Genomic DNA, 11,827 nt, shown 5'->3' with positions numbered 1-11,827 from the left:
ATGGATCTCAGATCATGCGGCAGCTCTGCGAACACTTTGGAAAGAGTCTACCCATCTCTGAAGATGTGGTCAAGGCGGCAGCAGCAAATGAAGGACCATATGGATCTCAGATCATGCGGCAGCTCCGCGAACACTGTAGGGAGAATCTATCTATCTCTGAAGATGTGGTCAAGGCGGCAGCAGTAAATGAAGGATCAAGTGGATCTCAGATTATGCGGCAGCTCTGCGAACACTGTAAGCACTTTGGAAAGACCCTACCTATCTCTGAAGATGTGGTCAAGGCGGCAGCAGCAAATAAAAGACTGAATGGATCTCAGATACTACGGCAGCTCTGCCAACACTTTGGAGAGAACTTACCTATTTCTGAAGATGTGGTCAAGGCGGCAGCAGCAAATAAAAGATCGAATGATTCTCTGTTGAGGCTCTCCCATCATTTTGGAGAGAACTTACCTATCTCTGAAGATGTGGTCAAGGCGGCAGTAGCAAATGAAGGATCGGAAGGATCTCTGATCATACAGCAGCTCTGCGAACACTGTAAGCACTTTGGAAAGAGTCTACCTATTACTGAAGATGTGGTCAAGGCAGCAACAGCAAATAAAGGACTGGTTGGATTTAAGATCATGTTGCAGCTCCGCGAACACTTTGGAGAGAGCCCACCTATCTAGATTCACATTCTTTGCGTTCCATTTATTATTATTATTGTTTTTTTATCTCATTGTAAAATGAGGGCGCGGGATAGCTCAGATTAATATACTGATATTTCCTGTTTATAAGAGCTTTGCTATTTATTCTTTATCCAGAATTCTGGATGTTTCCATGCCAAGGGACAAAAGCCGAAATTACTGGATATATGTAATATTACATGTCAATACACGCGGTACTGGTCGGGAGAATTATTATTCCATTCCATTCCAAATACAGCCTAGCTTGGTTTCACACTAGGGTTACTGAAACAATCAAAAGAGTGTAAGTGGTGACACCGGTATTCGGACAGCCTATAACAAGCGGGCAAGATGGTGATTGTATACAGCCAGCAGCTATGGATGCTTTAAATGGCGACCTATCTTGGCTTCTATATACTCAAAGGTGTGTCTTGTCAGAGGGAAAGTATTTGCCAGTAGTTTAATGATGCCCTAGGTTATAGGAGAGTACAATGAGAACTATAACTGGCTGGGTGACATATTTCTCAGCCCCGGACGGCCCTTAGTTTCTCTCAAAATGTTCAGGTAGACATATCTGATCTCCAGCACCGTAACTATGACCATAAGTGAAGATAGGGGAAACTTAGAATGCTTCTTCTCGTGCTCCAACAGTACTATGTGAGGACATTACATTTTTGAGTTACATTCCAGGCACAAAGGTTATACTGTATACCCGCAGCTGTCCTCCCGAAATTATATTAATAGACCGGGCTAGGCTATACATTATAGGACATTTCAAAGCCTGTTTACTAGTCAAGGCTATATGAGCCGGGAAACGGATTGCAAAGGGAATGGTGTTGGTGGCAAATCCACGATTCTTATATTATATCAACGATGTATTTTTTAGCAATGAATCAAGACGTTACAAGAGTTTAAGCGATGAGGGAAAAAATTTATGTTGACCCTAACGGCTACTTATTATGAAGAATATCTCTAAGGTTAGGACACTTCCCTTAAGTTATAGCATATCACGCTCCTTTCAAACAATTTCCCTTGAACTTGATTTGTTAGCTAGTAGATATTCTACAGTTACTTTCTGCAACTCTAGAACAATTAATGAGATCATGCAGTACAGTATAGTCTGTAAAGAACTTTCCAATGAAATAGCTAGGACAGATGGCTGTGTTAAAGGATATAGTATTGATAGGAGCTCCGCATGACAACCTTTCGGTGAAACACCAGTTAACTAGCCATACATACAAAACCATGGGTTCTCATAATATGATTCCCATTTTCGCCAAAGCCAGACACCTCAGAAAACGACTTCAAAAAGCTTGAAGTGTTTGGCCAGGTATTACGGATAATTTGGGGAGCTAACTTTCTCACCACTTCCACTCTCTGCACTGGTCGACACTTGGAATAGCATCAGATACATATGCAGCCGATATCCCCTGCCACAATAGTATGACAGCGATGATAAAATGAGCATGCAGGAGAAATTTTCCGGTACAAGCGCCTCCAAGTCTAGTAAGCCTTTCGAGGATTCGTAACTTATGAAATAATCCACCAGTTGCAGTCAGTACCAAAAAGGAGATAAAATGAGCTCTCATCGGCAGTCGGCAAGCAGATGGCCAGAGACTCGCATGGACAACAGGGATCATGGCAAGCATGCCGTATGTGAGGCAAAGCACAGGAAATATTGTCGGAGAGCGGAAACAAAGAGATGCAAACTCTCTGGCGGTCAGAGTAAATATTGCCATATACACTGTGCGTGGCCATCTTTCGAAATAGAACTGGAAAAAGACGAATCCAATTGTTGATGCAGCAATTAGGATAATGGTTCCTGCTTGTTCCCATTGCAGCAGTTGCTGTGTCTGTGTAGTGCGGGCTCTTATGCAGAACCAGCAGAAACAAATCGCAGCGAGAAGGAAGGCCAACACCACCATCTCGTCCAAGATTTTGTTCGGGGCATGAATTATGGCTTGGTAAATGAATTTTGAAGCGAAATACGCACAACTAAATGCATGGACGAGGATGACGGATAAATTGTCACACATGTTCTCCAATGGATAGGCATCCATAACGCGAGATTTTGATTTCGTTGGTGTTTGAATACGTAGTGTGAGACAAGACTGATAGGTTGTATCTCTCTCGGTCACAACAATGTATGTAGATAGACGCTAAAGAGCTTAATACTTAGTTACCTTAGATGTGTATTGACAATATGTATTTATTCGAGGAACTTTAAATAGCTCCGAGAAGTAAGTGTCAGCAATGTTAGGAACCACAGAAATGTTAAACCCTCATAGTTCTTCTTTTATCGTTTCCTGCAGGGTAAATTCTCTATATGGTCCTGTCTATTGCCAGTTGCTTAGGAACATGTAGTTTGTGTAGCCAGCAGATTCCCACAGGCGTTAAACTTGATCCATAATCATAGCAATAGCAGGATCGTTAACTAGTCAGTGGTGCACTTGTCTTCCATGCGCCCCATGATAACAACCCCTAACTTTGATTGCTTTGGTTGACCAGTGGAAATCAGACTTTTCGCCGTTCTTCCCTTCATTAAACCCAAGTATTCACGGCTTCCTGTTTGAAGACAAAAGGACACCGGAACATGAAAGCCTCGTTAATTTCTGTAAAGAATATATACATAAGAGTGTTATCGATCAAACATCGTTAAACTATATACTTTACGTAGTACCATGTTTACTATTTCGCGCTTGGCCGAAACTCCGTGCCAAATCGTAGTCGATTAATTCCACTCGTCGTGTTGTACCCCTGTCTGTGACGGCACCTATTTTCCGGATACCTGGACGACCCGCTTTGTTCAACACGCAGTACCTGCTATGAAAGCACGCACCGGGGAACGTGGTCGACGGCTAGCATTGACGCATCACTATGATAGCTATTACGTTCCCCAGGGTTGATATGCTCAAAATAAACGTATGATCATGGCTTCTCGGCGATATGAACTATACATCGAAGACCCTCAACCATAAAAACTGAACAGATCCAATGAAACTCGATAGATAGATGAAATATACTGTACCCATTTATTTGTCAATATTTATGATATAAAAATGTAAAATTATATCCTTGTTCTTCATTTCTCTTATAATAGACCCAAGAACGAAGGATATTCTGCGAATTAAGCGCTTGCCACAGAGATCAATAGCTCACTTCCTCGCGATAACCCAAATGGCTCATATCACTGCCCAAATTAACGTTGCGGAATATGTCTTCCACAGACTGCGGCAATTGGGTGTGTGTAGTATATATGGCGTGCCTGGTGACTTTAACTTGGTTGCGTTGGACTATGTTAGACCTTCTGGGCTTCACTGGGTGGGGTGCTCCAATGAACTCAGTGCTGGGTATGCTGCGGATGGTTACGCGAGAGTCAAAGGGTTAGCAGCGCTGATGACAACGAGCGGAGTTGGGGAGCTATCAGCACTTAATGCCATCGCAGGAGCATATGCAGAGAAAGTTCCTCTCGTTCATATTGTCGGTACACCACCAACATATCTACAGGATCAAAATGCAATTCTGCATCACTCCTTGGGTGACGGCAACTCTCGACTTTATGCATCCATCTACAGAAGCTTTACGTGTGCTCAAGCGAATTTAACGCTTGCTTCCCATGCACCAGTCTTGATTGACGAGACGTTGCGTCAATGTTTGCTACACAGCAGGCCTGTCTACATCGAAATACCTGCTAATATGGCGAAAGTAATTATATCTGCATCGCGACTTGAGGAAGGTATCGATACCTCGTTGCCTCCGAATGAAGGCTCAGAAGTGGAGCAAACTGTGGTGAAAGAATTGCTCAAATCACTGTACTCAGCGTCACAGCCTCTCATCATACTCGATGGCTGGGTGTCACGATACGGTTTGGAACAAGAAGCAGACGATATTGTGCACCTGACAGGGTTCCCAGTCGTTACTACTCCATTCGGGAAAGGGACAGCGAATGAAACTTATCCAAATTTTTGCGGCGTATATACAGGCGCCGCTGGAAACTCGGACTTCGTGCGGTGGGTTAAGAGTCGTGACCTAGTAATACGGTTTGCTCCGATGAATGCTGATACCAACACCTTCGGATTCACTGCGCTTACAAGCGAAGCCATCACTATTGAGCTACACAAATTCACGATCAATATTCGAGGAGAAAATTACTTGAATATGAATACCAAATCCATTCTCCGCAAGATCATTTCTGAGCTAGATCTGTCTCTATTTGCGTACGATGGATCATGCATTGAGCCAAGACGTTTGAATATGGCAGGAGCTTTGGATTCCCCGCGCCCTGAAGCATCTATCACGCAAGACATATTCTGGCGCTATGTTTCGCAGTTTTTCCACTCCGACGATATTATTCTAACGGAAACCGGTACGCCATATGCCGGTGGCTGTGACTTTGTCCTTCCGCCCAATACCAAAATCATCAACTCTGCACTCTGGCTATCCATCGGGTACACATTAGGGGCATCCTGCGGCGCAGCCCTTGCACAACGGGAGATGGTTGAGCAAGGTCTTCGAAACGAAGGGAGAACAATCCTGTTCGAAGGGGATGGTAGCTTTCAGATGACAGCTCAAGTACTTAGTGACATCATACGCAATCGCCTTGACTTAATCATTTTTCTTATTAACAATGATGGGTATACAATTGAAAGGTATGTCGATGTGCCCACCCAGCGCATGGATCAATAGTCTTCTGCTCTACAGATTACTAAATTGCAAACTCTGTAGGTATATTCATGGCATGGAAGCATACTACAATGATATACAGCCTTGGCGCTATCTGGAGTCTCCGTGGTATTTCGGTGCAAGGAAAGATGACTCAGAATACCCAGTATTTACCAAGCAGGTGAGAACATGGGCTGATCTTGAAAGGGTTTTACAAAGCGAGCACATTATACGTGGCAGGGGCTTGTCCATGATTGAAGTCATCTTAGAAAAACATGATGCACATCCACTACTAAAGAGACAGATGAAAATCGCCAAAGATCAGAATGGAAACAGTTAGAAAAACCTAGTGTCCGGGTGGACGACAGCGTGGCCAACCCTCGTCTACTGTTTCAAACTCTACAATGTTTATACATATCGTTGATCTCAGCTCCGTTATATGCTGTATATATTACGTCGATCAATGTCATACAGTTGAAAAAGGTTATATATGTGATAGCATTTGTTTGCTTCGCCATTTGATCGCAGCTTGCGCCGGCGTTATTGTATTTCTAGCTGCGTAGAAAATAAATGATATAAGTTGCTAAATAGACAGGAGGATGCAACTCCCAGTGTGTCATCGTAGTTTTAGCCTTTCTCTAAGAGCATATGTATCGTATTTCTGGGGATCAGAACGTTACAATCTGGTGACATCCGCGGGTACAGAACTCTGTGAAACAACATCATTCAATTGGAGGCATGTACAACTTTTAATCAGAAAGCCTTTATTCGAGCGTCATATAGGCCCTAAATGCGACAAGCAAAATTCCCGTTCATTAACTAGAAGAACATTGTTCAACATTCTTCGGCACCTGGAATCTGTACTAAGGGTAACAGAATCTTCAATGTACTTCTGGCATGCCATGATGATAGACATGGCAAAATATCTTGAAGAATCGTTTATATTACCACCAGTGATAGGTCCACAGTTGAAAACAAGATATTTTTTAATACAGGATGATGAGCTTCTACTGTATATAATTTTTCTTGTCCGAATTACCTTGAGCCAGTATCGAGGGCTAAACGAAAACCCCTAACCATAAGAACTATATTGCTTGGCCCTTTGAATAGTTTCCCCACCCCACCAGCCCCAAGACCTGTCTCCTTTATCAGTGTCTCTAAGAATATATTAGTACTGGTTTCTTCAACTCGGTAGTATACTATGCAGTGTGTACCCAGTCTATGAGGTAAAGCCTAGGAGAGCTCGGGATTCTATAGTACTGCCCTAGCTATTTTGGACCCTCTGTTCAGTTTTTATCCTCGGTTTAGCAGGTCCGTAGCATGTATGTGCAAGCAATATCAGAGCTGCTATAATGACCAACGCTGTTCCGATGCACGATATAATCATAGCTCGCCGTCCGAGGGTTATCTCAACGCCAATTATTGTCGACACAGAGTTCAAGCTGCTAGCGAGGGCTTCGCTCGCGAAAAGAACGGTAAGAGATGCTCCGAAACTAGAAAATGCTGCTGTCTACTGGTTTCAGCAAAAGCATAATAAAGGGACGGTTCCCCTCACCAGGGCGAACAGACTCGTAATCACACTTCCCAACCGAGAACAGACAGCTGTAAAACTGATCAGGACTATGAGCCCTATTGAACAGGATGCTGTTAGGTAAGCAAAAATAGCCCATTGTGTGCAGTTCCTATAATATCCAATCGTATCATGTATCGCTTGAGGAATTAATACATTGGAAGCCCCTTGCTGTGCCCTAAAAACATCTTCAAAGTTAAACGTGAAAGAGAAGCTCGGCGGAGCACAGTCAGTTAGGTTTGAGAACGTGCGGTTCGAGCTTCCACGACAATAGCTCAGTATCCCAATCAAATGCATCTCAGTAAGAGGAGCTTCAATTTTGTTTATGACATCATCTCGCCCTACTTGAGCCACCCTGAATCTCACTCCCCCTTCCGGATGCATGTACCCCAAGAAATCCGTGAATCACTCCACGGCCCCTATAGTTTTGGTATTTCGTGCCTTTACTGCACTTCTGTGATTTGCGACATCCACCACAATCCCGACGAATTTGGTTGTTGAGCTATCAGCGTTTGATAAGTGCTTCGTGTATGTCTCTAATCCCTGTTAAACAGTAAGAACTGGAAGCTGGTGGTAATACAGTGAACTGATACAAGGTAATGTACATTTTCGCAGTATAATCACTTAGAAATAGAGCATTTTCAGAGTAATTCGTTGGCCATCTGAGGCTCAAGCGCTGAAGCGGGGCATCAGATATTATCCAATAGAGATGCGTCATTTGCAGCCAGCGTTGCGCTGAAGGCGCTAGTGGTTCAGGGGCTGGGGCGTCTAATGACTCAGCGTTGCGCCCGTCAATGGTTCATACATGAAACGTTTCTTAAATAATTCTCCAAGAGGAGCCTACAGTGGTGGCATCTTACGACAGCCTGTTTGTCCCATGTCCTAAAAAATCATGCCATTCCCGCCTCTTCCCAACAAGACCATCGAGTTCCCACGGTGACCACGGATGATCGGCCTAATATCGAGATACTAACGGTTAATATATGTTCTCCGGCGGTGCGTCTTCCCAGTATGGTTGCCAGATTTGAGCGAAACGCACGAAATCCACTTTTGGTCCCGGAAATTGTTGGTCTTGTCATCAACAATATTCACAATGTCCCGGACCTTCTGAATTGCGCTGGTGTGAACAGCATATGGAACGTGGCCGCCTTGAAGAAGCTCTACAAGGGCTCTCTGAACGACATGCAGTTCCGCACACCAGACATTGGCTCACTCAATTGCCTTTTTGTAGCATCACGGAAGCAATTCGCCCGCAATATGACTTTCGTGAAGCATCTTCTTCTTTCTCCTGAGATACCCGCCAGTGATGAAGTCGAAGTGCCACATACTCGGCTTGTATGCTTAGAGAAATGTCGCGCAATGCGTCATCGCCAATACGCTGAGTACCTTCTGCAGCCGCGAGGAAGGGGTCTTTCAAGTCTCTCAATCCCTTTCGAGATCAAGGATCAAGATTGGTCGCTGTTTCCTGACTTCCTTCTCAACCCAACCATTGAGTTTTTGGCCATTGATAGTTACTACTGTGAACTGATGTTAGCTCCCAAGAGCTCATCAAAGCCTCGGTAAGTCTGGTCTGGTTCGCAATGATCCTCTTCCTAAGAAATCATGTCTAACCCGAGCTGTATAAGTTGTGATTTGCAGTTTTTCTGCCTGGAGGAACCGTCTGGAACTGAAGGCCTAACTCAATCCGATACTTTGGAGCTCCTATCATGCCTTCAACAACAACAAAACCTCAAGGTATTGGCGCTGAACGTCCGCCATTGTGGACCCCGTCTTGGGAAACAGGGAATTGCATGGCCAAACATGAAGGCCTTGTATATTCGAGAGGGGGAGGAAGACTGGTTGGATCAATTACCAGAATTCGAGAAACTTCAAATTCTCAGCTTGGAAAATCTTGGGCCGGAAATACGCGTCATCGACCATAGTATAATTGAGAATATAGCAACATGCCGACATCTACAAGTTCTCAATCTGCATTTCGGTGAGTTTCGCGATGAAGAAGAGCTCATCCAGATCGCACGATGCTGCCCGCTTTTACGAAAATTTAGCGTGAGGTGTATAGACTTTAGGGCAGACCCAACGTTAGGGGAAGACCTGCTGCTAGGTCTGTTGCCTGCTCTGCCTCACCTGGAGTTTCTCGCTCTGGGAGTGAAGTTCCAGATGCCCGGTGCACTGCTTCAAGATATTTCAAGTCACTGCCCGCGACTGACAGTGCTTGACCTGCCTATGACTCAGTTATGCATCTCTCTCGCAGTGATAAACGAACTGCATCCGCTCTGGCGGTTGGAAAGCATGCACTTTGCGAGGATCTATTTCGAGAATCCACGACACTTGATGCAAAGGGACAAACTCCAGAGCGTTGCCACGGAGTGGCGCAGGATATTCCCGAAGCTTCGAGTGATACCATGCCCAGGGGACCTCTACTCCCAGTCTATGCAAGAAGATGAGTTAGGTGAAGAAATACAAGGAGATAGCGCCAGTTTGAGTGCTGACGAAGAGTTGTCATCCACTGAGCCCAGCCTTGACTGGGACGACTATGATTCTGACTGGTTTATTTTTCGGACGAAACTCTGGAAAGTTCTTGGTTATAGGAAAGACCTGCTTATTCATGATAAGATCCAGTATATGTGGCAAACTGATCTGGAAATTGAGATGATTCGCTGGCCTATTGTGCCTTTGGCAGCGTTTTCCGATCCGGATCTCCACTCCACGACCACCAGCTGCCCCCGGTAACCGGAGAACAATTATCTTGAGTCGCGCAACATGAGGCCCCGATGGGCGAGACGAAGGCAGTTGGAGACCGATTCCTCGGTGTAAGGTGGGTCAGCGGAGTCATTCTTCGGGCTGGGTGGCGAAAAGAGGAAGGATGCGTACCGCCCATTTGAAGTACTTTATGTATCCCACCCAGGTTCTCACGTTGGATCTCGGTAGTGCAGGGACTCTTCGCAATGGGAGCGTTTGAATGCGCTGAAGTGGAGTATGCGTTGTCAAGCCAATTGAGGTTAAACGGCATCATGGAGGCAATAGTGTTTCAGGCATTCAAGGCGTTGGCGGGCTTAAACCGACTTCACCCCAGTACAAACGTCAGTAAACTGTTCTTTATTTTGCGTTCTTTAGGCTTGCCTACTGCTAAGCCTTTGAGCCTATTGTCACAAGAAGCATGATTTCTCAGAAAAGGCCGACTAGCCTATCATCAGAGGAAACCTACTTTGATGATCCGCCTGATGAAGAGGTGGATAGTGAATGGGAAAAGATAACACAAGACCCAGCCAAGCGAGTTGCATTTGAAAGAAGGTGTATTGAACATAAGCTTACAAATGAGAAACGGGTGATTATATTGCAAGACAACCCTAGCACCAGGAGCCACTGTCGCTTCAATGTCAAGGACCTTTCTGGTCGTTACTACGGTAAGTTTCAACAATCTGCAAAACCCTATTCCAAATCTCACAAGACTTAGAACCGAACAAGTACTACCATGTATCTTGCATTGAGCAAATATTTCCCAACCTAGCTGCCCTAATAGAGCGCCAGGATTGCGAATGGATGGAGGAGTGACCCAGATGACCTCAGCCAGCTGGCAAATATCCCGCTTCCACAACGCCATTGAAAATTGGTTCCGCTACAAAGGCTGTTCCTTCGACGTGAAAACATACGATCGTTTTGAAAGGAAATATGCCAAGGGGAATCAGAAATCAAGCACGGCAGAGGTTAACCATCAGCTCGAAGCTCATAGGGGCAGCTCTCGGAATTGTGAGAAGTGTGGAAGCATACTGGATGAACCGCTGAGAAAGGACTCTTTTCCTGAAGAGCCTCAAAGCTGTCTGCTAAGTGAGGTTCTTGCATCTGTAATTGGCGTGCAACGTTTGGATGGAGTACCTGTAGATGGATATTCGAACCTTCGGCGTATTAAGGAGGTTCGGCGCAGCTAGAGCAGGTTTTTATTGCTTTTTATTTTTATATTTTGGGTGGTATACGTTATCGTATATTTCTGATTTTCACCTGGCACGAATGGGGATCAGAGATGCCACAGTGGCTTCATTTGCTTGTACAGAGGCGACCATTACCGCCTTCACATGGTGCGTAAATCCCGATATGTTCATATGGTAAATAACATATTTTGTACTTAAAAGGTATTGGTGCCTTCCTTGTACCCTTGAGACTGGAATTCAGATATGCCCTCCCTCTCGGTAACTTGACTGCCCTGTACTCTCTTAGTCAAGCGTTGGAATGTGCCACTAATATGCTACAAAGAAAGAGATATATGATTAGCTAATCCATGCTAAAGGCGCGGCCGTTACAATAGTATAGACAGTCGGTCTCACAGGAGTCTCGGAAAGTTCTATAAATCTACGAACATCATCTGGAAATCAGCGGTGTATTAGCTGCGAAATTTGAGCAAGGTGCTTTGCATGGGTAAGAAGCTCATAAGTCGCGCCTAACAAGAGGTGTGATGGTAGTTATACTTCCATGATGAAAAAGTCGGTGAGAGACTGTGTATCAGCGACTAGCAGAAAGTTGGTTGAGTAAGAGGCATACATTGCTGCGGAAGGTGCAAATCCGTCCAGGTGATCCCTTATATCCTTGCCAATGACCGTGTTAGCCAAGGATTTGGCAGCCTAGAATCCATTGTTTTACAGAACGAACACCAGTACTAATTGACCTTCTTTAAAAAGCCCTTTAGTTGCCTCACGAAAAGTCTTCCTCTCGACTTGTAGCTTAGCTTCGGATCCTGTTCTGCTGGTGATTGATCTGACAGCGCAGTGGAAGTGACATTGTTTTCGGACATTGCTTGCGGAGTTGCAGACGCCTGTCTTGTTCTGGATCTCTTCATCAAATCCTTGTAGAAAGCAGCAAGGGTGCTCTCCGATAACAGTCGATCAGGATGGTCTTCTGCAAGCACTTCCGTACGTATGGCGACAACATGTTCTAGCAGTTT

The 11,827-nt window shown here is 44.8% G+C and overlaps 6 protein-coding genes across 6 annotated transcripts in view; 4 read left to right on the top strand and 2 right to left on the bottom strand.

Annotated features, from left to right (window-relative positions):
- Nucleotides 1-665, top strand: part of BDV37DRAFT_292223 (HET domain-containing protein) — a gene marked incomplete at its 3' end in the record, with an annotated part of 2,683 nt that extends 2,018 nt beyond the window's left edge. Inside the window, exon 4 of the mRNA XM_032089135.1 lies at nt 318-665. Within this exon, the coding sequence (XP_031934598.1) occupies nt 318-665 (348 nt within the window). The remainder of the gene's footprint in view (nt 1-317) is intronic.
- A 3,174-nt stretch (nt 666-3,839) lies between these two features.
- On the top strand, nt 3,840-5,664 carry BDV37DRAFT_289563 (alpha-keto acid decarboxylase family protein; the record flags this gene model as incomplete). The annotated part of the gene is made up of 2 exons (XM_032088498.1): nt 3,840-5,311; nt 5,388-5,664. The coding sequence occupies 2 exons, from the start codon at nt 3,840-3,842 to the stop codon at nt 5,662-5,664; spliced, it is 1,749 nt and encodes a 582-aa protein (XP_031934597.1).
- A 769-nt stretch (nt 5,665-6,433) lies between these two features.
- On the bottom strand, nt 6,434-7,407 carry BDV37DRAFT_266082 (uncharacterized protein). Its single transcript, XM_032083873.1, has 2 exons — nt 6,539-7,407; nt 6,434-6,481 (listed from the first exon to the last, which is right to left on the bottom strand). Exon 1 carries the CDS (start codon nt 7,276-7,278, stop codon nt 6,844-6,846), a length of 435 nt encoding a protein of 144 aa, XP_031934596.1. The 5' UTR covers nt 7,279-7,407; the 3' UTR covers nt 6,434-6,481; nt 6,539-6,843.
- A 376-nt stretch (nt 7,408-7,783) lies between these two features.
- BDV37DRAFT_61238 (uncharacterized protein) lies at nt 7,784-9,732 on the top strand. Its single transcript, XM_032090946.1, has 2 exons — nt 7,784-8,453; nt 8,520-9,732. The coding sequence occupies exons 1-2, from the start codon at nt 7,906-7,908 to the stop codon at nt 9,622-9,624; spliced, it is 1,653 nt and encodes a 550-aa protein (XP_031934595.1). The 5' UTR covers nt 7,784-7,905; the 3' UTR covers nt 9,625-9,732.
- Nucleotides 9,612-10,669, top strand: BDV37DRAFT_266079 (uncharacterized protein). The gene is made up of 2 exons (XM_032083872.1): nt 9,612-10,298; nt 10,349-10,669. The coding sequence occupies exons 1-2, from the start codon at nt 10,052-10,054 to the stop codon at nt 10,444-10,446; spliced, it is 345 nt and encodes a 114-aa protein (XP_031934594.1). The 5' UTR covers nt 9,612-10,051; the 3' UTR covers nt 10,447-10,669.
- An 873-nt stretch (nt 10,670-11,542) lies between these two features.
- Nucleotides 11,543-11,827, bottom strand: part of BDV37DRAFT_277050 (kinesin light chain) — a gene marked incomplete at both ends in the record, with an annotated part of 4,297 nt that continues 4,012 nt past the window's right edge. The window contains one exon of the mRNA XM_032085683.1: nt 11,543-11,752. Within this exon, the coding sequence (XP_031934593.1) occupies nt 11,543-11,752 (210 nt within the window). The remainder of the gene's footprint in view (nt 11,753-11,827) is intronic.

This window comes from Aspergillus pseudonomiae (assembly GCF_009193645.1).
Source record: "Aspergillus pseudonomiae strain CBS 119388 unplaced genomic scaffold BDV37scaffold_168, whole genome shotgun sequence".
Lineage (NCBI taxonomy): Eukaryota > Fungi > Ascomycota > Eurotiomycetes > Eurotiales > Aspergillaceae > Aspergillus > Aspergillus pseudonomiae.
Note: the sequence above shows the minus strand (reverse complement) of the source record. Positions and strands in the feature narration are given on the sequence as shown.

Bases quoted from the DNA above. Each gene is read 5' to 3' on its own strand.
- BDV37DRAFT_266079 (XM_032083872.1), top strand. From the start codon at position 10,052: ATGATTTCTCAGAAAAGGCCGACTAGCCTATCATCAGAGGAAACCTAC. The intron at 10,299-10,348 runs GTAAGTTTCAAC...CACAAGACTTAG, and splicing joins CCTTTCTGGTCGTTACTACG to AACCGAACAAGTACTACCAT.
- BDV37DRAFT_61238 (XM_032090946.1), top strand. From the start codon at position 7,906: ATGGTTGCCAGATTTGAGCGAAACGCACGAAATCCACTTTTGGTCCCG. The intron at 8,454-8,519 runs GTAAGTCTGGTC...GAGCTGTATAAG, and splicing joins AAGAGCTCATCAAAGCCTCG to TTGTGATTTGCAGTTTTTCT.
- BDV37DRAFT_266082 (XM_032083873.1), bottom strand. From the start codon at position 7,278: ATGCATCCGGAAGGGGGAGTGAGATTCAGGGTGGCTCAAGTAGGGCGA.